Source organism: Eleutherodactylus coqui, chromosome 6 (genome assembly GCF_035609145.1).
Source record: "Eleutherodactylus coqui strain aEleCoq1 chromosome 6, aEleCoq1.hap1, whole genome shotgun sequence".
NCBI classification, from domain to species: domain Eukaryota; kingdom Metazoa; phylum Chordata; class Amphibia; order Anura; family Eleutherodactylidae; genus Eleutherodactylus; species Eleutherodactylus coqui.
The window spans coordinates 232,235,511-232,260,175 of NC_089842.1; the positions used below are offsets into that span (position 1 = coordinate 232,235,511).

The following is a 24,665-nucleotide window of genomic DNA, read 5'->3' on the forward strand; positions in this document are numbered from 1 at the left end:
TGCTTCATTTCAAGAAGAGATTGTCATGGTGAGTCAATCCATTTAGTGATGTAAAAGCTAGAGATGAGCGAGCACCAAAATGCTCGGGTGCTCGTTACTTGAGTCGAACTTCCCGCGATGCTCGAAGGTTCGTTTCGAGTAACGAACCCCATTGAAGTCAATGGGCGACTCGAGCATTTTTGTATATCGTCGATGCTCGCTAAGGTTTTCATTTGTGAAAATCTGGGAAATTCAAGAAAGTGATGGGAATGACACAGAAACGGATAGGGCAGGTGAGGGGCTACATGTTGGGCTGCATCTCAAGTTCTCAGGTCCCACTATTAAGCCACAATAGCGGCAAGATTGCGCCCCCCCTCCCAACAATTTTTACTTCTGAAAAACCCTCATTAGCAAGGCACACCTTAGCTAAGCACCACACTACCTCCAACAAAGCACAATCACTGCCTGTATGACACTCCGCTGCCACTTCTCCTGGGTTACATGCTGTCCCCCCCCCCCCGCACGACCCAGTGTCCACAGCGCACACCAAAGTGTCCCTGCGCAGCCTTCAGCTGCCCTCATGCCACACGCTGGCCTCATAGCCACACCACCCTCATGTCTATTTATAAGTGCATCTGCCATGAGGAGGAACCGGAGGCACACAATGGACACAGCAAAGCCAGGAAACAATTATGCGCAAGCCTGTAGTGAGACCTAGGTGCGTATGACTGAGCTACTGGAATTCACAGCGCAGAACCAGTCAAGTGGCCAAAGGCCAGTGGTAGGCCTTAAGTATTTTGCTTCAATTTTTTAAAATGGTGAGGTGAAAAACCAGACAGACACCGTATGCAGCGTATATATGTATACTGTTTCCCTCTAACGGGATGACGGCGATCATGTAACGGACACAGCAGAGCCAGGAAACAATTATGCGCAAGCCTGCTATAACGCTTAGCTGGGTATTAATTAGCGACTACTACCCCCAGCAGACACGCAGTAAACTGAACACGGTCACAGGCAGCCCAAAGATTTTTTTTTACAATTTTTTTGAAAAAGCCCACTGCCTATATAGGCAGTATATCTCTTTCCCTGTACCACTGTCCCTGCCTCACCCCTATACTCAGTAAAATGACTGCAGACTGAGGACGCTATGGTCTGCACGCCCCATATACAAAAAAAATTGTGCAACACTGCTAAAAGCAGCCTCAACAGTACTGCACACGGTCAGATGTGGCCCTAAGAAGGACCGTTGGGGTTCTTGAAGACTAAAATAACACCTAACACTCTCCCTATAGCAGCTACAGCAAGACAGCACTTTCCCTGATCTATGTCAGCATGCATCTGTGGCGAGCCGCGGGCGGGGCAGATTTAAATACTCGGGTGTCATCTGATCTCCCCAGCCACTCACTGCAGGGGGGTGGGATAGGGCTGGAATGTCACAGGAGGAAGTTGTAATGCCTTCCCTGTGTTTCTATTGGCCAGAAAAGTGCACAAATTTCTCAGGGAAGGAAATATAATGGAGTCGAGCATCGCGTGGTGCTCGTCTCGAGTAACGAGCATCTCGAACACCCTAATACTCGAACGAGCATCAAGCTCGGACGAGTGCGCTCGCTCATCTCTAGTAAAAGCACTAATGTTGTTACCATAATGTGGAACTCTTTTTCTGATAAAACTTGACTAATACATTTTTTAAAAGATTTTTCACATCCCTATTTCTTAATGCATAAATAAAAGGGTTGAATACTGGAGTAACCACAGTGTACATGAGTGAATAAAATTTGTCATATTGGCTGCCTTTAGGCCTAAGGTAAATAACAAAGGCTGTAAAGAAAAATAGCATGGCGACTATAAGATGAGAGGAACATGTGGAGAATGCTTTATGTTTATGCAAAGAGGTTTTTATCTCAGAAACAGTTCTAATAATTTTGGTATAGAGTCCAACAATTATCATAAATGGGACAACAGTTCCAATAGTGGCAGCTGCGGTTGTCACTGTATTGCTAATGTATGTATCGGAACATGCCAGATTCTGCAGTGGACCCAAATCACAGAAGAAATGGTTGATCTCATTAGGGCCACAATAATCCAAAAACAATGTAAACAATGTAACAATTAAAGAGTTAAACAATCCAATAAACCATGGAAGAATAGCCAGACCTATACAGAAAGTCTGATTCATAATAGCCATGTAGTGCAATGGCTTGTCAATGGCTAAGTGCCTATCAAAGACCATTATGATAATACAAATACTCTCCACTTGCCCCATGGTAATAAAAGAATAGACTTGTAGAAAACAACCTATGAAGGATATTTTATTATCACCTGCCAATAGGATGGCTAAAAGTTTCGGAATGGGAACAGATACAAACAAGATTTCTTCAGCAGCAAATATACTGATAAAGAAATACATTGGTGTATGGAGAGAATGTTCCAGTATGACCAGAAGAATAATAGTCATATTCCCAGCAATGCAAACAATATATGTCAATAAAATGATAGTGAAAAGCACATTCTGATACCGAAAAAACTCAGAAAAAGCCAAAAGGACAAAATCTGTCACACAAGTTTTGTTTCTGTATTCCATTATAAATGGCAGTATACTGCAAAGATAGAGATGTGATGGATATTCAACCTATATTAAATCTGTCAGTGTTCATCAGTGTAAGAAAAGGCAGTCTGGTTTTTTTTCTTTAGCAATGTAACTTCAATTAGATTTCTTTTCAAAGGCAGCACCACTGTTGGTCATGGGTATTTAAAGTACTATGGTTGGGTCTTCTCGAACACCTACAGACTTTAAGGTTGAGGGCCATTCACACATTCAGCCACCTCTCCATTGAAAGAAGAATTGGCATATGGTGACTACCTCTCCATGATCCCCCAGTAGGTGAGTTCAAAAAGTTCCTGGACAATCTTCCTGAATGTATCAATATTATATATTATAGCCACTAGATTTCTGGAGATGGGTTGTTGATCCAGGGGATTATTCTGATTGTCATATTTTGGAGTTGGAAAGGAATTTCTGTTCCATAAAAATGAGGAACATTGGCTTGCCTGTATTGAAGGATGTCCAGCGTCTCATCCCAGTTCTCTGCATGGGGTCGGTTATTTCAGTCAGCCTATATAGGGGTGTTATGATGATAGGCTGTTGCAGCAAATCACAGTACTCAGCATTCAAATCATTTATTTGTCATTAAGGTCTGTAAGATGCAGGTCTCTTTTCCGCAACCTTAACTTATTGAGAGATCAGGATGCTGGTGACCCTCAAATATCAATTCTCAGGACAGCCCTTTCCTAGAACATCAATGGTCCAATTGTTAGAGCGTGGAACTCTGTGGTTGGCTACGTAAGCCTGCAACATCCAGTAAATAGGTTGACTGCAACCTGTAAACACAGACGCGGCCCTGTAGAATGGAGTTCGGGCATGGAAATGAAGGGCGCCAGGAGAGGTGAGTATAGCCTCTTATATTCTTTACGTATATTGATCCCTATAGTGCTGTACGCTTGGTTCAGTAGAGTAAGGTTACAAAGTTCCTGTACATTAGGAATACGGGCAGTTAAACAAGGGTACCACACGACAGCCAATGAAGCTGAGGAAAATTAGGCAAAAACTCTTCCCAAACATGATATTCTTTAGCCCTAACAATTAAATTAAGTTCTATCCCTATACTTACGTAGTTCCAAACATATACAGTGCTGTATAACTGAAGACGCAAATTAAAACACTGCATATTAAGAACAAAAAAGAAAAAAAATAATTCATATAGAATGATGTTCCATGTTGAGGTTAATTATCTTTGTGATTTGGATAAGCTTTTACTCCTGATTTGTTGTATAACATCAGATAACTATTTTTCTAGTACGCTCTTCTTCCTTAACAAGAAAATATATGGAAGCTTCCATTATAGACCCATGGTTCCCACGTGTCTCATTATACTTTTTCATTGGTATGATTACATGACTCAAGCATATTTATACCTTTTCTATATCTATTATATGTGGCACAGGGGAAAAGCCTGTCTGTTGATCGTTATGAAGGGCACAACTGGGGTTTACTTTGTTTAATTGGCTCATATTTTATGTTGTTAAAGAATTAACTCTATTTATTCTTAAAGGAGCTGTTCAGTTGTTAACTATTGATGGCCTATTGACCTCATTGAATGGCTGTGATTGCTTCATCGAGTGCCGTCTCTGATTGGCTTAGGGGGTGTTCCTGAACCACCCACAGCAATCTCTTTGCTGGAGGCAAGATATTCAAGCCTCGTTACCAGGAAGAGCATGTTTTCTCAGTGCTGAGGACTACACTGAAGCTTGCCAAAGCAACCCAGCTCAGCATGAGGGCCAATGACGCTGCCTGCTAGGTGATTAAGACACCCCCTGAAAACAGGATACTATGCCTCAGCTCAGCGTGAGGGGCCCAAACGGTGCCTATTAGGTGAGTATTGTTTTTTTTTTTTTCATGTAGTGTAGCTAGGGCTTATTTTCAGGGGAGAGCTTATATTTTAAGCCCTCCTATCCCCCCAAAATCTGGGTAGGGCTTATTATTAAGGTAGGTGTTATGCTCAGAGTAACATGGTAGAGATATCTGTTTTGAAACTGAGTTGATGTTTAGGACTAATCATTCATCAAAGAGCATGCCTGTACTAAGAGGCACACAGAGTGACTAAAGCTGAGTTACCACCATGTGAGATGGCCCATGGAACTAGAAACTCTGAGGGGGTCACTCGAAATTGCAAGGGAGTCAGTGGCTATGTATTGTTGCCAGTGGATTCTTTAAATACCCAAATGTACATGCTCATCCTAGGGTTGGTTGCCCCACAGCCTGGATAAAGGTCTAAATGGAGACTCAGACTGTTAGTGTATGCTGTTATTAGAGGAAGCCAGGTGTAGAGTTTCAGCTTATGGATAGCAGCAAGTAAGTGTGAGGAGACTTGTGTCCGACATAATGGATCCACCTTGCCATACACTAATTTGACTGTGGTCTCTCAATGGATACAGCACATAGGGGACAGCAATTTTCACCCTTGACCGCTTCAATTGATATTTGGTCTTCACTACTGTTACTTTCAAAGATAATATTCTTTATGTGGCTGTTGATGCTGTATAGGACTGAGGTGCAGTATCTGATCATGTGAACAGTATCGTATCCGTAGAACTAGCAATGCTCAGGGCTGGCAGCGCAACTTTAATATCCAGACACAGGTCAGAGCAGGCAGCTAGCAAAGAGTTAAGTCCAATAGCATAACCAAGGTCAGGAGCACAGAGGTCAGACAAGTCAGGGAACAGGCAGAGGTCCGAATACAAACTAGGACTTTATCACAAAGGGTGTGGAACCAGAACTTAGGCATCCTGTATAAAGGGAAGATGCTTAAAATAGCTAAGGATAAGTGATGAAAGGGGGAGGACAGGTTTTAAAAATGCATGCTGGCCCTTTAACCCCTTAAGGACCAAGCACTGTAAATTTACTGCACTTGGTCCTGGGCTTTAATACCGCCTGATTGCAGAAATACAGCGTAAAATTAAAGCCCCTTCTTCTGCAATCAAGCAGAAGCAGGTTGGGTTGTCAGCTGTTAGTCACAGCTGAGAACCCAAAGGAGAAAGGAGAAGTGGGGGTCATAGATGGTAAGAAAAAAATAATTACATGAATAGGTTAAAAAAATGACACAATTAAAATAAAAATATACACATAAAAAAGAAAATAACTAGAGATGAGCGAGCACCAAAATGCTCGGGTGCTCGTTGCTGAAGTCGAGCTTTCTGCAATGCTCGAGAGTTTGTTTTGTTATCGGACCACACCGGTACTGATCTGATGACCTCGTTGCCAGGTGCCAAATTGGTAGATATGGAAGCCCGTGATGAGGAGATTTGCTAGCATTATCTATCAATAGCATGAAATCACTCCATGTTATGTCAAGACACCTCCATGAGAATTCTACTTTATTGTCAACATTGCCACTTCTTATACAGAAAGAATGGGCGTATCCAAATGTTGCTTGGTACAAAGATTAGTGTTACGAAGCTTACTGTTACAAAGGTGAAAATACTTATTGATCACAAGACTTATTGACATCTACCAAATAGTCTCAAATCTCTTAAGGCCTGTCTCAGACACAGAATTACCTAAGTCAGGATATTGTTATCCCATTAGACAATAGTTCTACTATCGCTGAGTGCTTTCTCTGTTAACATAGCTTAGCCTTATTTAATTTGTCTGTTGACTTCTTATCTTAAAATCCTAGTTCTGACACTACAAAGCATAGGTTTTAGTCTTCTATTTAAGGGCCAATAGTCCAATACAAGGTAAGAAATAGAGATGAGCGAGCACCAAAATGCTCGAGTGCTCGTTACTCGAGTCTAACTTTCGAGTAATGAACCCCATTGAAGTCAATGGGCGACTCGAGCATTTTTGTATATGACTAGTGCTCCGCTAAGGTTTTCATTTGTGAAAATCTTAGCAAATCACCAAAGTCATGTAAAAAACACAGAAATGGATAGGGCAGGCGAGGAGCAACATGCAGGGCTGCATTTCGGGCTCCGAGGTCTCACTATTAAGCCACAATAGTGGCAAGAGTGAGACACACCCCCCCCCCCGGGCACTGTCAGCATAACGATCGTACTCCTCTGCCACAGCTGTAACAGCTGTAGCAGAGCAGAACGATGTTAGCCCATTGAATTCAATGGAGCCGGCAATACAGCCAGCTCCATTGAAAGCAATGGGCTGCCGGCGAGCGCGGGATGGATTTTTGGGAAGGGCTTAAAAATATAAGCCCTTACCTGAAAATCATCCTAAAATGTGTAAAAAGTAAAAAAAAATATACTCACCTTGTCCCGGCAGAACGATGTTAGCCCATTGAATTCAATGGAGCCGGCAATACAGCCGGCTCCATTGAAAGCAATGGGCTGCCGGCGATCGCACAATGAATTTTCGGGAAGGGCTTAAATATATAAGCCCTTCCCTGCAATTCATCCAGAAATGTGTAAAAATAAAAAAAATATATATATACTCACCTTGTCCTGGCAGACGGAGTTCAGCCACGGCCAGCTGGTAGTTCTCCTGAACTGCTCTCTGTAGTATTCAGCAGCCGGGGATTTAAAATCCCCGCCTGCTGAATGAGCTGCCTCTGATTGGTCACAGCCTGACCAATCAGAGGCAGCTCTCACTCACACCCATTATGAATTCATGAATGGGTGAGTGAGTGCTGCCACTGATTGGCTTAGCTCAGCTGATTGGCTCAGCTGAGAACTGCGCTGAGCCAATCAGAAGCAGCACTCACTCACCCATTCATGGGTGTGAGTGAGAGCTGCCTCTGATTGATCAGGCTGTGACCAATCAGAGGCAGCTCATTCAGCAGGTGGGGATTTTAAATCCCCAGCTGCTGAATACTACAGAGAGCAGTTCAGGAGAACTACCAGCTGGCTGTGGCTGAACTCTGTCTGCCAGGACCAGGTAAGTATATATTTTTTTTATTTTTACACATTTCTGGATGAATTGCAGGGAAGGGCTTATATATTTAAGCCCTTCCCGAAAATTCATTGTGCGATCGCCGGCAGCCCATTGCTTTCAATGGAGCCGGCTGTATTGCCGGCTCCATTGAATTCAACGGGCTAACAGCGTTCTGCCGGGAAAAGGTGAGTATATATATTTTTTTACTTTTTACACATTTTAGGATGATTTTCAAGTAAGGGCTTATACTTTTAAGCCCTTCCTGAAAATTCATCCCGCTCTCGCCGGCAGCCCATTGCTTTCAATGGAACCGGCTGTATTGCCAGCTCCATTGAATTCAATGGGCTAACATCGTTCTGCCGGGACAAGGTGAGTATGTTTCTTTTTTAATTTTTACACTAGAGATGAGCGAGCACCAAAATGCTCGGGTGATCGTTACTCGGGATGAAATTATCGCGATGCTCGAGGGTTCGTTTCGAGTAATGAACCCCATTGAAGTCAATGGGCGACCCGAGCATTTTTGTATATCGCCGATGCTCGCTAAGGTTTTCATTTGTGAAAATCTGGGCAATTCAAGAAAGTGATGGGAACGACACAGCAACGGATAGGGCAGGCGAGGGGCTACATGTTGGGCTGCATCTTAAGTTCCCAGGTCCCACTATTAAGCCACAATAGCGGCAAGAGTGCCCCCCCCCCCCCCTCCCAACAACTTTTACTTCTGAAAAGCCCTCATTAGCAATGCATACCTTAGCTAAGCACCACACTACCTCCAACAAAGCACAATCACTGCCTGCATGACACTCCGCTGCCACTTCTCCTGGGTTACATGCTGCCCAAACCCCCCCCCCCCCCTGCACGACGCAGTGTCCACAGCGCACACCAAAGTGTCCCTGTGCAGCCTTCAGCTGCACTCATGCCACACCACCCTCATGTCTATTTATAAGTGCGTCTGCCATGAGGAGGAACCGCAGGCACACAATGCAGAGGGTTGGCACGGCTAGGCAGCGACCCTCTTTAAAAGGAGCGGGGCGATAGCCCACAATGCTGTACAGAAGCAATGAGAAATATAATACTGTGCCACCGCCATCAGGAGCTGCACACGTGGGCATAGCAATGGGGAACCTATGTGCCACACACTATTCATTCTGTCATGGTGTCTGCATGCCCCAGTCAGACCGCAGTTTTTTTATAAATAGTCACAGGCAGGTACAACTCCGCAATGGGAATTCCGTGTGCACCCACAGCATGGGTGGCTCCCTGGAACCCACCAGCTGTACATAAATGTATCCCATTGCTGTGCCCATCACAGCTGAGGTAACATCCGATTAAATGCAGGTGGGCTTCGGCCCACACTGCATGTCCCAGTCAGACTGGGGTTCTTTTTTTGGAAGTAGACACATGCAGTTACAACTCCGTGTGGACCCACAGCATGGGTGGCTCCCTGGAGCCCACCGGCGGTACATAAATATATCCCATTGCAGTGCCCAACACAGCTGATGTAACGTCAGCTTTAATGCAGGTGGGCAAAAAATTAATTGGATTACACTGTAGGCGAGGGCCCCAAAAAATTGGTGTACCAACAGTACTAATGTACGTCAGAAAAATTGTCCATGCCCAACCAAGAGGGCAGGTGAAACCCATTAATCGCTTTGGTTAATGTGGCTTAATTTGTAACTAGGCCTGGAGGCAGCCCAGTTAAAATAAAAATTGGTTCAGGTGAAAGTTTCAACGCTTTAATGGGCATTGAAACGTATAAAAATTGTTTACAAAAATTATATGACTGAGCCTTGTGGGCCTAAGAAAAATTGCCCGTTCGGCGTGATTACGTCAGGTTTCAGGAGGAGGAGCAGGAGGAGGAGGATGAATATTATACACAGATTGATGAAGCTAAAAGGTCCCCGTTTTTGATGGTGATAGAGAACAATGCTTCCATCCGCGGGTGCAGCCTACGTATTGTTTAGGTATCGCTGCTGTCCGCTGGTGGAGAAGAGAAGTCTGGGGAAATCCAGGCTTTGTTCATCTTGATGAGTGTAAGCCTGTCGGCACTGTCGGTTGACAGGCGGGTACGCTTATCTGTGATGATTCCCCCAGCCGCACTAAACACCCTCTCTGACAAGACACTAGCTGCAGGACAAGCAAGCACCTCCAGGACATACAGCGCAAGTTCAGGCCACGTGTCCAGCTTCGACACCCAGTAGTTGTAGGGGGCAGAGGCGTCACGGAGGATGGTCGTGCGATCGGCTACGTACTCCCTCACCATCCTTTATACAGTGCTCCCGCCGACTCAGCCTTGACTGGGGAGCAGTGACACAGTCTTGCTGGGGAGCCATAAAGCTGTCAAAGGCCTTAGAGAGTGTTCCCCTGCCTGTGCTGTACATGCTGCCTGATCTCTGCGCCTCCCCTGCTACCTGGCCCTCTGAACTGCGCCTTCGGCCACTAGCGCTGTCGGATGGGAATTTTACCATCAGTTTGTCCGCCAGGGTCCTGTGGTATAGCATCACTCTCGAACCCCTTTCCTCTTCGGGTATGAGAGTGGAAAGGTTCTCCTTATACCGTGGGTCGAGCAGTGTGTACACCAAGTAATCCGTAGTGGCCAGAATGCGTGTAACGCGAGGGTCACGAGAAAGGCATCCTAACATGAAGTCAGCCATGTGTGCCAGGGTACCTGTATGCAACACATGGCTGTCCTCACTAGGAAGATCACTTTCAGGATCCTCCTCCTCCTCCTCCTCAGGCCATACACGCTGAAAGGATGACAGGCAAGCAGCATGGGTACCCTCAGCAGTGGGCCAAGCTGTATCTTCCCCCTCCTCTTCATCCTCCTCCCCCTCCTCCTCCTCCTCAATGCGCTGAGATATAGACAGGAGGGTGCTCTGACTATCCAGCGACATACTGTCTTCCCCCGCCTCTGTTTCCGAGCGCAAAGCGTCTGCCTTTATGCTTTGCAGGGAACTTCTCAAGAGGCATAGCAGAGGAATGGTGACGCTAATGATTGCAGCATCACCGCTCACCATCTGGGTAGACTCCTCAAAGTTTCCAAGGACCTGGCAGATGTCTGCCAACCAGGCCCACTCTTCTGTAAAGAATTGAGGAGGCTGACTCCCACTGCGCCGCCCATGTTGGAGTTGGTATTCCACTATAGCTCTACGCTGCTCATAGAGCCCGGCCAACATGTGGAGCGTAGAGTTCCACCGTGTGGGCACGTCGCACAGCAGTCGGTGCACTAGCAGATGAAACCGATGTTGCAGGGTGTGCAGGGTGGCAGCGTCCGTGTGGGACTTGCGGAAATGTGCGCAGAGCCGGCGCACCTTTCCGAGCAGATCTGACAAGCGTGGGTAGCTTTTCAGAAAGCGCTGAACCACCAAATTAAAGACGTGGGCCAGACATGGCACGTGCGTGAGGCTGCCGAGCTGCAGAGCCGCCACCAGGTTACGGCCGTTGTCACACACGACCATGCCCGGTTGGAGGCTCAGCGGCGCAAGCCAGCGGTCGGTCTGCTCTGTCAGACCCTGCAGCAGTTCATGGGCCGTGTGCCTCTTATCTCCTAAGCTGAGTAGTTTCAGCACGGCCTGCTGACGCTTGCCCACCGCTATGCTGCCACGCCGCGCGACACCGACTGCTGCCGACGTGCTGCTGCTGACACATCTTGATTGCGAGACAGAGGTTGCGGAGGAGGAGGAGGGTGGTTTAGTGGAGGAAGCATACACCGCCGCAGATACCACCACCGAGCTGGGGCCCGCAATTCTGGGGGTGGGTAGGACGTGAGCAGTCCCAGGCTCTGACTCTGTCCCAGCCTCCACTAAATTCACCCAATGTGCCGTCAGGGAGATATAGTGGCCCTGCCCGCCTGTGCTTGTCCACGTGTCTGTTGTTAAGTGGACCTTGGCAGTAACCGCGTTGGTGAGGGCGCGTACAATGTTGCGGGAGACGTGGTCGTGCAGGGGTGGGATGGCACATCGGGAAAAGTAGTGGCGACTGAAAACTCAGTAGCGTGGGGCCGCCGCCGCTATCATACTTTTGAAAGCCTCCGTTTCCACAACCCTATACGGCAGCATCTCCAGGCTGATCAATTTGGCTATGTACACGTTTAACGCTTGAGCGTGCGGGTGCGTGGCGGCGTTCTTGCGCTTGCGCTCCAACACTTGCGCTAGCGACGGCTGGACGGTGCGCTGACAGACATTGGTGGATGGGGCCGAGGACAGCCGAGGTGAGGGTGCGGGTGCAGGCCAGGAGACGGTAGTGCCTGTGCCCTGAGAGGGGGGTTGGATCTCAGTGGCAGGTTGGGGCGCAGGGGGAGAGGCAGCGGTGCAAACCGGAGGCGGTGAACGGCCTTCGTCCCACCTTGTGGGGTGCTTGGCCATCATATGTCTGCGCATGCTGGTGGTGGTGAGGCTGGTGGTGGTGGCTCCCCGGCTGATCTTGGCGTGACACAGGTTGCACACCACTGTTCGTCGGTCGTCTGCACTCTCAGTGAAAAACTGCCAGACCTTTGAGCACCTCAGCCTCTGCAGGGTGGCATGGCGCGAGGGGGCGCTTTGGGAAACAGTTGCTGGATTATTCGGTCTGGCCCTGCCTCTACCCCTGGCCACCGCACTGCCTCTTGCAACCTGCCCTGCTGCTGCCCTTGCCTCCCCCTCTGAAGACCTGTCCTCAGTAGGCTTAGAAAACCAGGTGGGGTCAGTCACCTCATCGTCCTGCTGCTCTTCCTCCGAATCCTCTGTGCGCTCCTCCCTCGGACTTACTGCCCTTACTACTACCTCACTGATAGACAACTGTGTCTCATCGTCATCGTCCTCCTCACCCACTGAAAGGTCTTGAGACAGTTGCCGGAAGTCCCCAGCCTCATCCCCCGGACCCCGGGAACTTTCAAAAGGTTGGGCATCGGTCACGACAAACTCCTCCAGTGGGAGAGGATTTGGAACCCTTGCTGCCCATTCTGGGCAGGGGTCCGGGAACAGTTCCTGGGAGTCTGCCTACTCCTCAGAATGTGTCATTGTAATGGAGTGAGGAGGCTGGGAGGAAGGAGGAGCAGCAGCCAGAGGATTCAGAGTTGCAGCAGTGGACGGCGCAGAACTCTGGGTGTTCGATAGATTGCTGGATGGACTTTCTGCCATCCACGACAGGACCTGCTCACACTGCTCATTTTCTAATAAAGGTCTACCGCGTGGACCCATTAATTGTGAGATGAATGTGGGGACGCCAGAAACGTGCCTCTCTCCTAATCCAGCAGCAGTCGGCTGCGATACACCTGGATCAGGAGCTCGGCCTGTGCCCACACCCTGACTTGGGCCTCCGCGTCCTCGCCCGCGTCCACGTCCTCTAGGCCTACCCCTACCCCTCAGCATGGTGTATTACCAGTAGTGCAGAAACAGAACGCTGAAATTAAATGGGCCGCTTATTGGCCTGTGGTTGGAGGCTGACTTCGCTTACGGAATGCACAGCAGAGCCAGGAAATAATTTTGCGCAAGCCTGCTGTAACACTTAGCTGGCTGCGTATGAATTAGGAGGATAACTACCCCCAGCACAGACCCAGTACACTGAGGACAGTCACAGGCAGCCCAAATAGATTTTTTTTCCCTAATGTTTTTGGAAAGGCCCACTGCCTATATTCAATAAATATGTCTTCTGTCCCTGCCTAACCGCTTCTGGCCCTGGAGTATGTAAAATAACTGCAGACTGTTGCACTGTGGACTGGAATACAGCGGTGATGTAACAGCCAACACAGAGCCAGGAAATAATTTTGCGCAAGCCTGCTGTAACACGTAGCTGGCTGCGTATGAATTAGGAGGACAACTACCCCCAGCACAGACCCAGTACACTGAGGACAGTCACAGGCAGCCCAAAGAGATTTTTTTTCCCAAATGTTTTTGGAAAGGCCCACTGCCTATATTCAATAAATATGTCTTCTGTACCTGCCTCACCACTACTGGCCCTGGAGTATGTAAAATAACTGCAGACTGTTGCACTGTGGACTGGAATACAGCGGTGATGTAACAGCCAACACAGAGCCAGGAAATAATTTTGCGCAAGCCTGCTGTAACACTTAGCTGGCTGCGTATGAATTAGGAGGACAACTACCCCCAGCACAGACCCAGTACACTGAGGACAGTCACAGGCAGGCCAAATAGATTTTTTTTCCCAAATGTTTTTGGAAAGGCCCACTGCCTATATTCAATAAATATGTCTTCTGTCCCTGCCTCACCACCACTACTGGCCCTGGACTATGTATAATTCCTGCAGGGCGCAATGCTCTGCACGACCGATATACAAAAAAAAAATGTGCAACACTGCAAAAAGCAGCCTCCACACTACTGTTAGATGTGGCCCTAAGAAGGACCATTGGGGTTCTTGAAGCCTAAAATACTCCTAACGCTCTCCCTATAGCAGCTCCGGCACCAGCAGCACTGTCCCTGATCTCTGTCAGAACGCATCTGTGGCGAGCCGCGGGAGGGGCCGATTTATATACTCAGGTGACACCTGATCTCGCCAGCCACTCACTGCAGGCGGCTGCCAGTGCCGACATGCTTACACTCATAAAGATGAACAAAGCCTGGCTTTCCCCAGACTTCTCTTCTCCACCGGCGGAGAGCAGCGGAACCTAAAGATTGTTTTCGCTGCAACTGCATATAAAAGCACTCTTCTCTATCACCGGAAAAAAATGGGCATTTAGCTTTGTCAATCTTTTTCTAATATTAGTCCTCCTCCTGCTACTCCTCCTCCTAAAACAACATGGCTGAACTGCCAATTTTTCCGCGGCCCTAAAGGCTCATCTAACAATTTTTTTTACAATTTTTCAAAGTTTCAAAAGTATTAATAATTTAACATGAACCAATTTTTTTAACAGGGCTGCCTCCAGGCTCTGTTACAAATTAAGCAACAGCGAGCTGTATCTTTCAAAAAATATTTCTAGGTTTCACCTGCCCTCTCGGTTGAGCAATTTTTCAGGGGGACATTTGTACCGTTGGTACACTAATTTTTCTGGCCCTCGCCAATACTCTTATCCAACTAATTTTTCTGGCCTTCGCCTACACTCATGGTACTCCAATGTTTCAGGGGTTGGCCCATACTCTTGCTACAGAAATTTTACTAGGGTCTGCCTGCCTATCCTTCTGCCACATTAATGGTACAGGGGTCTGCCTATACTCCCGCCACGTAAATGTTACAGGGGTCTGCCTATACTTCTGCTACAGAAATGTTGCAGGGGTCTGCCTATACTTCTGCCATGTAAATGTTACAGGGGTCTGCCTATACTTCTGCCACGTAAATGTTACAGGGGTCTGACTATACTGCTGCCACATGAATGTTACAGGAGTCTGCCTATACCTTTGCTACAAAAATGTTACAGGGGTCTGCCTATACTGCTGCTACATAAATGTTACAGGCGTCTGTCTATACTTCTCCTACAAAAATGTTACTGGGGTCTACCTAAACTTCTGCCACGTAAATGTTACAGGGGTCTGCCTACATTGCTGCTACAGAAATGTTACAGGAGTCTTCCTATACTTCTGCCACATGAATGTTACATGGGTCTGCCTATACCTCTGCTACAAAAGGGTTACAGGGGTCTGCATATACTTCTGCCACATAAATATTACAGGGGTCTGCCTATACTGCTGCTACAAAAATGTTACAGGGGTCTGCCTATACTTCTGCCACATAAATGTTACAGGGGTCTGCCTATACTTCTGCTACAAAAATGTTACTGGGGTCTGCCCATACTTCTGCCATGCAAATATTACAAGGCTCTGCCTATACTTCTGCTACAAAAATGTTACTGGGGTCTGCATATATTTCTGCTACGTAAATGTTGCAGGGGTCTGCCTATACTGCTGCAACATAAATGATACAGGGGTCTGCCTGTACTGCTGCTCCATAAATGTTACAGGGGTCTGCCTATCCTTCTGCCACTTAAATGTTACAGGGGTCTGTCTATACGTCTTCTACCGAAATGTTACAGGGGTCTGCCTATACTGCTGCTACAGAAATGGTACTGGAGTCTGCCTATACTTCTGCCACATAAATGTTACAGGGGTCTGCCTATACTGCTGCTACATAAATGTTACAGGGGTCTGCCAATACTGCTGCTTCATAAATGTTACAGGTGTCTGCCTATACTTCTGCTACAAAAATGTTACTGGGGTCTGCCTTTACTTCTTCCCCGTAAATGTTACAGGGGTCTGCCTATACTGCTGCAACATAAATGTTACAGGGGTCTGCCTATACTTCTACTACAGAAATGTTACTGGAGTCTGCCCATACTTCTGCCATGTAAATGTTACAGGGGTCTGCCTATACTGCTGCTACATAAATGTTACAGGAGTCTGCCTATACTTCTGCCACATGAATGTTACAGGGGTCTGCCTATATGTCTGCTGCAAAAATGTTACTGGGGTCTGCCATACTGCTACTTCATAAATGTTACAGGGGTCTGCCTATACGTCTGCTGCAAAAATGTTACTGGGGTCTGCCTATACTTCTGCCACATGAATGTTACTGGGGTCTGCTCATTCTGCTGCTACATAAATGTTGCAGGGGTCTGCCTATACTTCTGCTACAAAAATGTTATTGGGGTCTGCCCCTACTTCTGCCATGTAAATGTTACAGGGATCTGCTTATACTGCTGCTACATAAATGTTACAGGAGTCTGCCTATACTTCTGCCACATGAATGTTACAGAGGTCTGCCTATACCTCTGCTACAAAAATGTTACAGGGGTCTGCCCATACTTCTGCCATGCAAATATTACAAGGCTCTGCCTATACTTCTGCTACAAAAATGTTACTGGGATCTGCATATATTTCTGCTACGTAAATGTTACAGGGGTCTGCCTATACTGCTGCAACATAAATGATACAGGGGTCTGCCTGTACTGCTGCTCCATAAATGTTACAGGGGTCTGCCTATCCTTTTGCCACTTAAATGTTACAGGGGTCTGTCTATATGTCTTCTACCGAAATGTTACAGTGGTCTGCCTATACTGCTGCTACAGAAATGGTACTGGAGTCTGCCTATACTTCTGCCACATAAATGTTACAGGGGTCTGCCTATACTGCTGCTACATAAATGTTACAGGGGTCTGCCAATACTGCTGCTACATAAATGTTACAGGTGTCTGCCTATACTTCTGCTACAAAAATGTTACTGGGGTCTGCCTTTACTTCTTCCCCGTAAATGTTACAGGGGTCTGCCTATACTGCTGCAACATAAATGTTACAGGGGTCTGCCTATACTTCTACTACAGAAATGTTACTGGAGTCTGCCCATACTTCTGCCATGTAAATGTTACAGGGGTTTGCCTATACTGCTGCTACATAAATGTTACAGGAGTCTGCCTATACTTCTGCCACATGAATGTTACAGGGGTCTGCCTATATGTCTGCTGCAAAAATGTTACTGGGGTCTGCCTATACTGCTACTTCATAAATGTTACAGGGGTCTGCCTATACGTCTGCTGCAAAAATGTTACTGGGGTCTGCCTATACTTCTGCCACATGAATGTTACTGGGGTCTGCTCATTCTGCTGCTACATAAATGTTGCAGGGGTCTGCCTATACTTCTGCTACAAAAATGTTACTGGGGTCTGCCCCTACTTCTGCCATGTAAATGTTACAGGGATCTGCTTATACTGCTGCTACATAAATGTTACAGGAGTCTGCCTATACGTCTGCCACATGAATGTTACAGAGGTCTGCCTATACCTCTGCTACAAAAATGTTACAGGGGTCTGCCTATACTTCTGCCACGTAAATGTTATAGGGGTCTGCCTATACTGCTGCTACATAAATGATACAGGGGTCTGTCTATACTTCTGCTACAAAAATGTTACTGGGGTCTGCCTATACTTCTGCCACATAAATGTTACAGGGGTCTGCCAATACTTCTACTACAAAAATGTTACTGGTGTCTGGCTATACTTCTGCTACGTAAATGTTACAGGGGTCAGCCTATACTGCTGGAACATAAATGATACAGGGGTCTGCCTATACTTCTACTACGGAAATGTTACTGGGGTCTGCCTATACTTCTACTACAGAAATGATACTGGGTTCTGCCTATACTGCTGCTACAAAAATGTTACTGGGGTCTGCTTATACTTCTGCCACATAAATTTTACAGAGGTCTGCCTATACTGCTGCTACATAAATGTTACAGGGGTCTGCCTATACTGCTGCTTCATAAATGTTACAGGGGTCTGCCTATACTTCTACTACAGAAATGATACAAGGGTCTGCCTATACTGCTGCTCCATAAATATTACAGGGGTCTGCCTATACTGCTGCTACGAAAATGTTACTGGGGTCTGCCTATACTTCTGCCACATAAATGTTACAGGGGTCTGCCTATACTGCTGCTACATAAATGTTACAGGGGTCTGCCTATACTGCTGCTACATAAATGTTACAGGGGTCTGCCTATACTGCTGCAACATAAATGTTACAGGGGTCTGCCTATACTTCTACTTTAGAAATGTTACAAGGGTCTGCCTATACTGCTGCTCCATAAATGTTACAGGGGTCTGCCTATCCTTTTGCCACTTAAATGTTACAGGGGTCTGTCTATACGTCTTCTACCGAAATGTTACAGGGGTCTGCCTATACTTCTACTACAGAAATGTTACTGGGGTCTGCCTATACTACTGCTACCAAAATGTTATGGGGTCTGCTTATACCTTTTCTATTGGAATGTTACATGGGGTCTGTTTATACTATAGTTGCACACAGACTTCCCATCGCGGTGTTTTACCTATCTAGCCCAAAAACACTGACTGACTGACTAGGGCATGAATTGTGGGCCAAAGCCACAGTTACTCCAGTTATCTGGGGCATTGCTTTGGCCTAAACAAGAGGAGCGATACTGCACTTATGAGACGTTCACAGCTGCACTAGCATCGGTGTCCGCTCTATGCCCGCGATTGCTGAGGATTTGTGTAGAGGCCTATGTCCTCGGCGCAGTGAAAGTCTGCCATGTTTGGGCACTCTGATTTCTTCATGGTTCATTGCTTGGGTCGCCGAGGACCCACCTATGCTTTGGGTGCACACACACTTCCGATGGCGGTGATTTACCTGTCTGGTACAAAGTCACTGACCAACTTGGGTAGGGGGCAGAGTGCAGATGGCTTTCCCCTTGCGGTGTCGATTGAGCTATCTGACACCAACACAGAATGAATAGTGTGAGGGGACCCGGATTGCCCGTTGCTATTTAACTCACGGCACCTTGGGTCACACAGTGTGTTTGCTGGGACCGAGCCTGACCCAGGGCCAGCTCACATACTTACCACACAGGCTACAGCGGGTCCTGGTCATGCTTTTTTGGCCTCGAAAGGCCAACTCCTCCTCCTGCTTGGGGTCAGGGGATCAGCACTGGGCATCATGTATTTGCTCTCGTGTTACCACAGTGTTCTGAGACACTGGTTTGGGCCAAAGAAGAGGAGCGTTAATGCATTAATGGGACGTAGAATGCTGTACTAGCATCGGAGTCTGCTTCAGGCCCACGATTGCTGAGGGTGTGGGCCGAGGCATATGTCCCAGGGGAATTGCAACTGCACCAGGTTGGGCCTGTGGAACTTGTTCCTGGCTAATGCAGTCATTGGAGCGGTGAAAGAAAACGTAACTGATTTAATGAGACCTTCACAGGTGTACTAGCATCGAAGTCCGCTTCATGCCCACGATTGCTGAGGGTGTGGGCCAAGGCCTATGTCCCGGGGGAAAAGCAACTGCACCAGATTGGGCCTGTGGAGCTTTTTCCTGGCTAATAGAGTCTTTGGAGCGGTGAAAGAAAACTCTCCAAAGACTGATTTCATAAGACCTTCACAGGTCTACTAGCATCGGAGTCCGCTCTATGCCCGCAATTGCTGAGGGTTTGTGCAGAAGCCTATGTCCTCGGTGCAGTGAAAGTCTGCCATGTTTGGGCACTCTGATTTCTTTATGAGTACTGTCTTTAATTTCCTTGGACCCACCTATGCTGTGGGTGCACACAGACTTCCCATAGCGGTGTTTGACCTGTCTGGGACAAAGACACTGACTGACTTGGGTAGGGGGCAGAGTGCAGATGGCTTTCCCCTTGTGGTGTCAATTGAGCTATCCGATACCTACACAGAAGGAATAGTGTGTGGGCACATGGATTTTCCCATTGCTATGTCACTCGCGGGTCTCACAAGGTGTTTGCTAGGATCGAGCCTGACCAAGGGCCCGCTCACATACTTCCCACACAGGCTACAGCGGGTCCTGGTCATGGGTTTTTTTGGCCTTGTAAGGCCACCTCCTCCTCCTGTTTGGCGTCAGGGCATCAGCACTGGGCATCATGTATTTTCTCTCATGTTACCTCGGTTATCAGAAAAACTCGTTGGGGACAAACAAGAGGAGCAATACAGCGCTCATGAGACATTCACAGCTGCGCTAGCATTGGAGTCCACTCTATGCCCGCGATTGCTGAGGGTTTGTGCAGAGGCCTAATCCTCGGCGCAGTGAAAGTCTGCCATGTTTGGGCACTCTGATTTCTTTATGAGTACTGTCTTTAATTTCCTTGGACCCACCTATGCTGTGGGTGCATACAGACTTCTCATAGCGGTGTTTGACCTGTCTGGCACAAAGACACTGACTGACTTGGTAAGGTGCAGAGTGCAGATGGCTTTCCCCTTGCGTTGTCGATGAGGTATCCGACACCCAAACAGAATGAGTAGTGTGTGGACACATGGAGTCCCCAGATGACCGTATTACCTCCAGAAAGAGGCAAGTCCATAATGAAATCCATTGACAAGTGAGTCCAAGGTCTCCTGGGTATCGGCAAAGGAATCAACCTCCCAGCAGGAGAATTACGAGGCGACTTATTCTTGGCACAAACCTCACAGGATGAGACAAAACTGAACACATCACGTCGCAAAGATGGCAACCAAAATCTCCTTGTGAGTAACTTCTGGGTATTATTGATTCCTGGATGCCCAGCCAGCATGGAATTGTGTACTTCAGACAGTACTTCCAACCTCAAATGGACAGGAACAAACAGCTTCCCCACCAGCAAACCTGCCGGAGCCAAGTCCTGTGCATTATGGACCTGCTCCTTCAACTCCAGTGAAACTGCGGATACCACTACCCCCTCCGAGAGGATGGGAGCGGGAGGTTCATCTGAAATTACGGGAATGAAACTCTTACAAAACAGCATCAGCTTTAATGTTTCTACTGCCCGAACGATATATAACCAGAATGTTGAAGCTCAAAAAAAAAACCAATGACCACTGTGCCTATCTCGGGTTAGGTGTCTTGGCAGACTCCAAGTAGATTAGGTTTTTGTGATCTGTAAAAAACGTCACCTTATACTGCGCCCCTTCCAACAAGTGTTGCCACTCCTCAAATGCCCACTTAATCACCAACAGTTCTCTGTCACAATGTCATAATTGTGCTCAGCTGAAGAAAACTTGCATGAAAAAAAATCACAAGGGCGAAGATCTTGCAACGTATTAGTATCTTGGGATAGCACCGCACCTACCCCAACTTCTGAGGTATCCACCTCGACTACAAACGGTCTGGGCGAGTGTGGCTTTACCAAAACCAGAGCCGTTTCAAAACATCCCTTCAACGCCTGAAAGGATTGTAACGCCCTTGAAGACTATTTAGAAGAAAAAAACGGCCTTCCTAGTCATATCTGTCAATGGTTTAACCAAAATCTAAAATCCTTTGATAAACTTTCAATAATAATTTGCGAACCCCAAAAACCTTTGGAGCGCCTTCACATTTTTAGGTAACACCCAGTCTCGTACTGTCTAGGCCTTCTTTGTGTGCATTCTGAAACCTCTTGGAGTAATAATGTGTCCCAGAAAGTCGATCTCCTGAATGGAAAAAACACATTTTTGCCTTTTGGTGGACAAACTGTTATAGCGTAAAGCCTGAAGGACCTGACGAACATGGGCAACATGTGTCTCAAAATCCAACAAAAAGATTAAAATACCATCAAAATATACAAGGACAAAGTCACCAATAAATTCATACAGGACTTCATTAATGAAAGAATGAAAAACTGCAGGCACATTTGTTAACCCAAACGGTATCAGCAAACCCTCAAAATGCCCCTCTGGGGTGTTAAATGCCATTTTCCATTCGTCCCTCTCCTTGATCCGAATGAACTTATATGCCCCTAGTAGATGTAACTTGGAAAACCAGATTTCACCATTCAATGAGAGGCAATAAGTACGGATTACGCTTAGTGATTTAGTTTAGCTCTCTGAAATTCAGACAGGGTCGCAAACCCCCATCCTTTTTCTTAACAAAGAAGAACACAGTGGCTAACGAAGAATTTGAGGGACGAATGTGTCTTTTCTTTAGACTGTCCTGAAAATAACCCTTTACAGACTGGGCAATTTACAGTCTTGAATGAGTTCAATAGTCCCCTTTTCTGAGAGGCAGTAATTTGTCTGCTCCTTCTTTTGAAAACACATCAGCAAAGTCAGACAAAATCCAGGTAACTCGGGTTGCACAGAAGACACTTCTACCAAAATACAGCAATCACTACAGTAGGGGCTCCACTTAACAATGTCTCCCGTCTCACAATCTACCACGGGATTATGCAACCGCAACCAGGGCAAACCCAAGACTATTTGTGCCGGAAGGGATTCCATCACATGCAAGGTGATAACTTCAATGTAAAATAATCCGATCTTTAGACAAAGGTTTGGAACACAAAACCTCAGACACCTCTGGGACAACAGAGAGGCATCAATAGCAGAGACAGGGATGGGGTAATCCAGAGGTTTTGCCGCTAACCCACAACACTTGATTGACCTAGATAAGCCGGGGGCTTGGGTAGAAAAATGGCAAATGAAGTTCAATGTTGATAAATCTAAGGTTATGCACATGGGCAGGAGAAACGGATGCCACCAATATACACTAAATGGTGCACTGCTAGGGAAAAGGGATATGGAAAAAGACCTGGGGGTACTAGTGGATAGTAGATTAAACTGGAGTAACTAATGCCAGTCAGCTGCTGCAAAAGCTAATAAAGTCTTGGGGTGCATTAAAAGAGGTATAGGGGCGAGGGAGAGGGCCCTGCCTAACACAGCAGACTGATTGCGTCGATAAATGTGGGCCTGCACTTGTTCCTGTGACCTAAGTAACCCTACTTGACCAAACTAATAAAGGACAAAACAAAATAAAACACAGCACTTAACTTTAGTAGAATAAGCCACAGCACACAGAGCCGTCCAGAGTAAGGAACAGGGGACCCAACACTATCCATGGGAGCCACTAATTGCCAGCTCAGATAGTGAGCAAATAACAATTTACAGCACTTTAGCTTCCAATCCATCCGAGCTAAATAGCCAGCTAATCATCCACAGATGTGAGCACATTGCGTCACATCTTCTAAGCAAGAAGGTGCAGAACCATGTCTAAAATCTGCACCGGACTCTGTCAACCTGGCAGTGATTCCAGCACTGCTGCAACAGCAACTAATGATGATTTCCGACCACATAGATCTCGGATCCTCAGAGTGGAAAAGCTATGACCACAAAGGTTGCTCAACAGTAATGACCTCAGGTGAAACAGACAGCTTGTCAAACTCAGAAAGGGTTTCAATTGATGGTGTATAAGTAGGAAGCAGATTAGTTCCATGAAATGATAGTTGTCCTTGTAAAGGGGCAGCATTCAAAGATCCCACCTCCTTCTTCTAAAGCTTTAGCTCTCTTGGACTTCTAGGTTGTCCACTTGGCTTTTTCACAGCTTCCTTCTTCCTTGGTAATCCTGCATGCATCCAGCCTTGGTTCGCCACTCCGTGAGGAGTGGTTCCACTACCTTGCCATATCAAGTGTGCCTCATTAAGCCTCACCTCACACAACTCCTCTGTCACTTTCAGAAACTCAGACTAATTGCCCCAGTACACACGCCTTATCATGACTATTATTTTATAAACATGGAAACTCACTTTTTCAGTGCCAGCAGATACTGCAGGTTTCCTTTCTCACATGCACCACCTTAGAAACAGGATAATGGCTCTAACATTCACATGCACTCTGAGGCCTTAGTCAGACAGGCGTTTTTAGCCATGATTTGTGCATGCGCATGCGTCCGGCGATTTTATAAAACCATTGCTTTGCAATGGTATCGGACACATGAGCGCCTTTTATGCGCTCGTCCGATAAATTATAGAACAGAAATCGCAGATCGCATCTATATGCGATCTGCGATTCATGTTCTCTTCTCTATATGCGCTCAATGGGGCTGGCGGCAGCAGCGCCGACCCCATTGAGAGCATATACTAGACAAATCATTCTTCTCTGCCACAGCTGTAACAGCTGTGGCAGAGAAGAACGATGTTTGCCCATTGAATTCAATGGAGCCGGCAATACAACCGTCTCCATTGAAAGCAATGGGCTGCCGGCGAGCGCTGGATGAATTGTCGGGAAGGGCTTAAATATATAAGCCCTTCCCTGCAATTCATCCTAAAATGTGTTAAAATAAAAAAAAATTGTATACTCACCTTTCCGCTGCAGCCGGAGTTCTGCCGCGGCTGCTGTCAGTTCTCCTGAACTGCTTCTCGGCACTATTCAGCCGGCGGGGCTTTAAAATCCCCGCCTGCTGAATGATCTGCCTCTGATTGGTCACAGCCTGACCAATCAGAGGCAGGTTTCACTCACACACCCATTCATGAATTCATGAATGGGTGAGTGATTGCTGCCTCTCATTGGCTCAGCGGGACCAATCAGGGGCAGCTCCCGCTGAGCCAATGAGAGGCAGCAGTCACTCAGGCGTGACTAAGGCCTGAAGGGGAGATCTACTGCAGTTTGATCCTGCCGACAATGCTAATTCATTAGAAATAGGTAGAGTGGAACTGCAGCAATAGGAGTTTTCACTAGAATGAATCCAGGCCACGCAGGTTGCTCTTAAGTATAATTTTTATTTTAAAATACTGTTTCAGCTTGAATGTTACATGTGTGTTCATGGCCTACAGAGTTAACAATTGCACATAGTTCTGAAAGGTCCTTCTATAGCTGCAGATGGGCTACACTTACAGCTTTTCAACAGTTTTTTTCTTATTTTACTCTGTTGATTGATATATACCTCCCTGATATCAGTGCTATAGTTTATATTCAGTCTCTGACTTCTTATCAGTTCCTGTTGTAAGTAGGCTTTTGTCTTACTTGTCATGCGGTCACTCGACCATGTGGCCGCACTTTCACAGTGGTCAATGCCAAAGTAGACTGACTTGCCCATGCCACCTCCTACATCACTCCACATGCTGAACTCCTATTGCTGGGAAT

At 46.7% G+C, this 24,665-nt stretch overlaps 1 protein-coding gene across 1 annotated transcript; it reads right to left on the reverse strand.

The window, feature by feature from the left end:
- Window positions 1-1,618: 1,618 nt before the first annotated feature.
- On the reverse strand, window positions 1,619-24,642 carry LOC136571882 (olfactory receptor 2C1-like). Its single transcript, XM_066572497.1, has 3 exons — window positions 24,546-24,642; window positions 20,393-20,541; window positions 1,619-2,491 (listed from the first exon to the last, which is right to left on the reverse strand). The coding sequence occupies exons 1-3, from the start codon at window positions 24,640-24,642 to the stop codon at window positions 1,619-1,621; spliced, it is 1,119 nt and encodes a 372-aa protein (XP_066428594.1).
- Window positions 24,643-24,665: the final 23 nt, after the last annotated feature.

Coding starts and splice junctions, on each gene's coding strand:
- LOC136571882 (XM_066572497.1), bottom strand. CDS start 24,642: ATGTGGAGTGATGTAGGAGGTGGCATGGGCAAGTCAGTCTACTTTGGC. Junction 20,542..24,545: donor GTCGAGTGACCGCATGACAA/GTAAGACAAAAG, acceptor CCGTAATTTCAG/ATGAACCTCCCGCTCCCATC. Junction 2,492..20,392: donor CTGTCCATTTGAGGTTGGAA/GTACTGTCTGAA, acceptor TTTCGGTATCAG/AATGTGCTTTTCACTATCAT.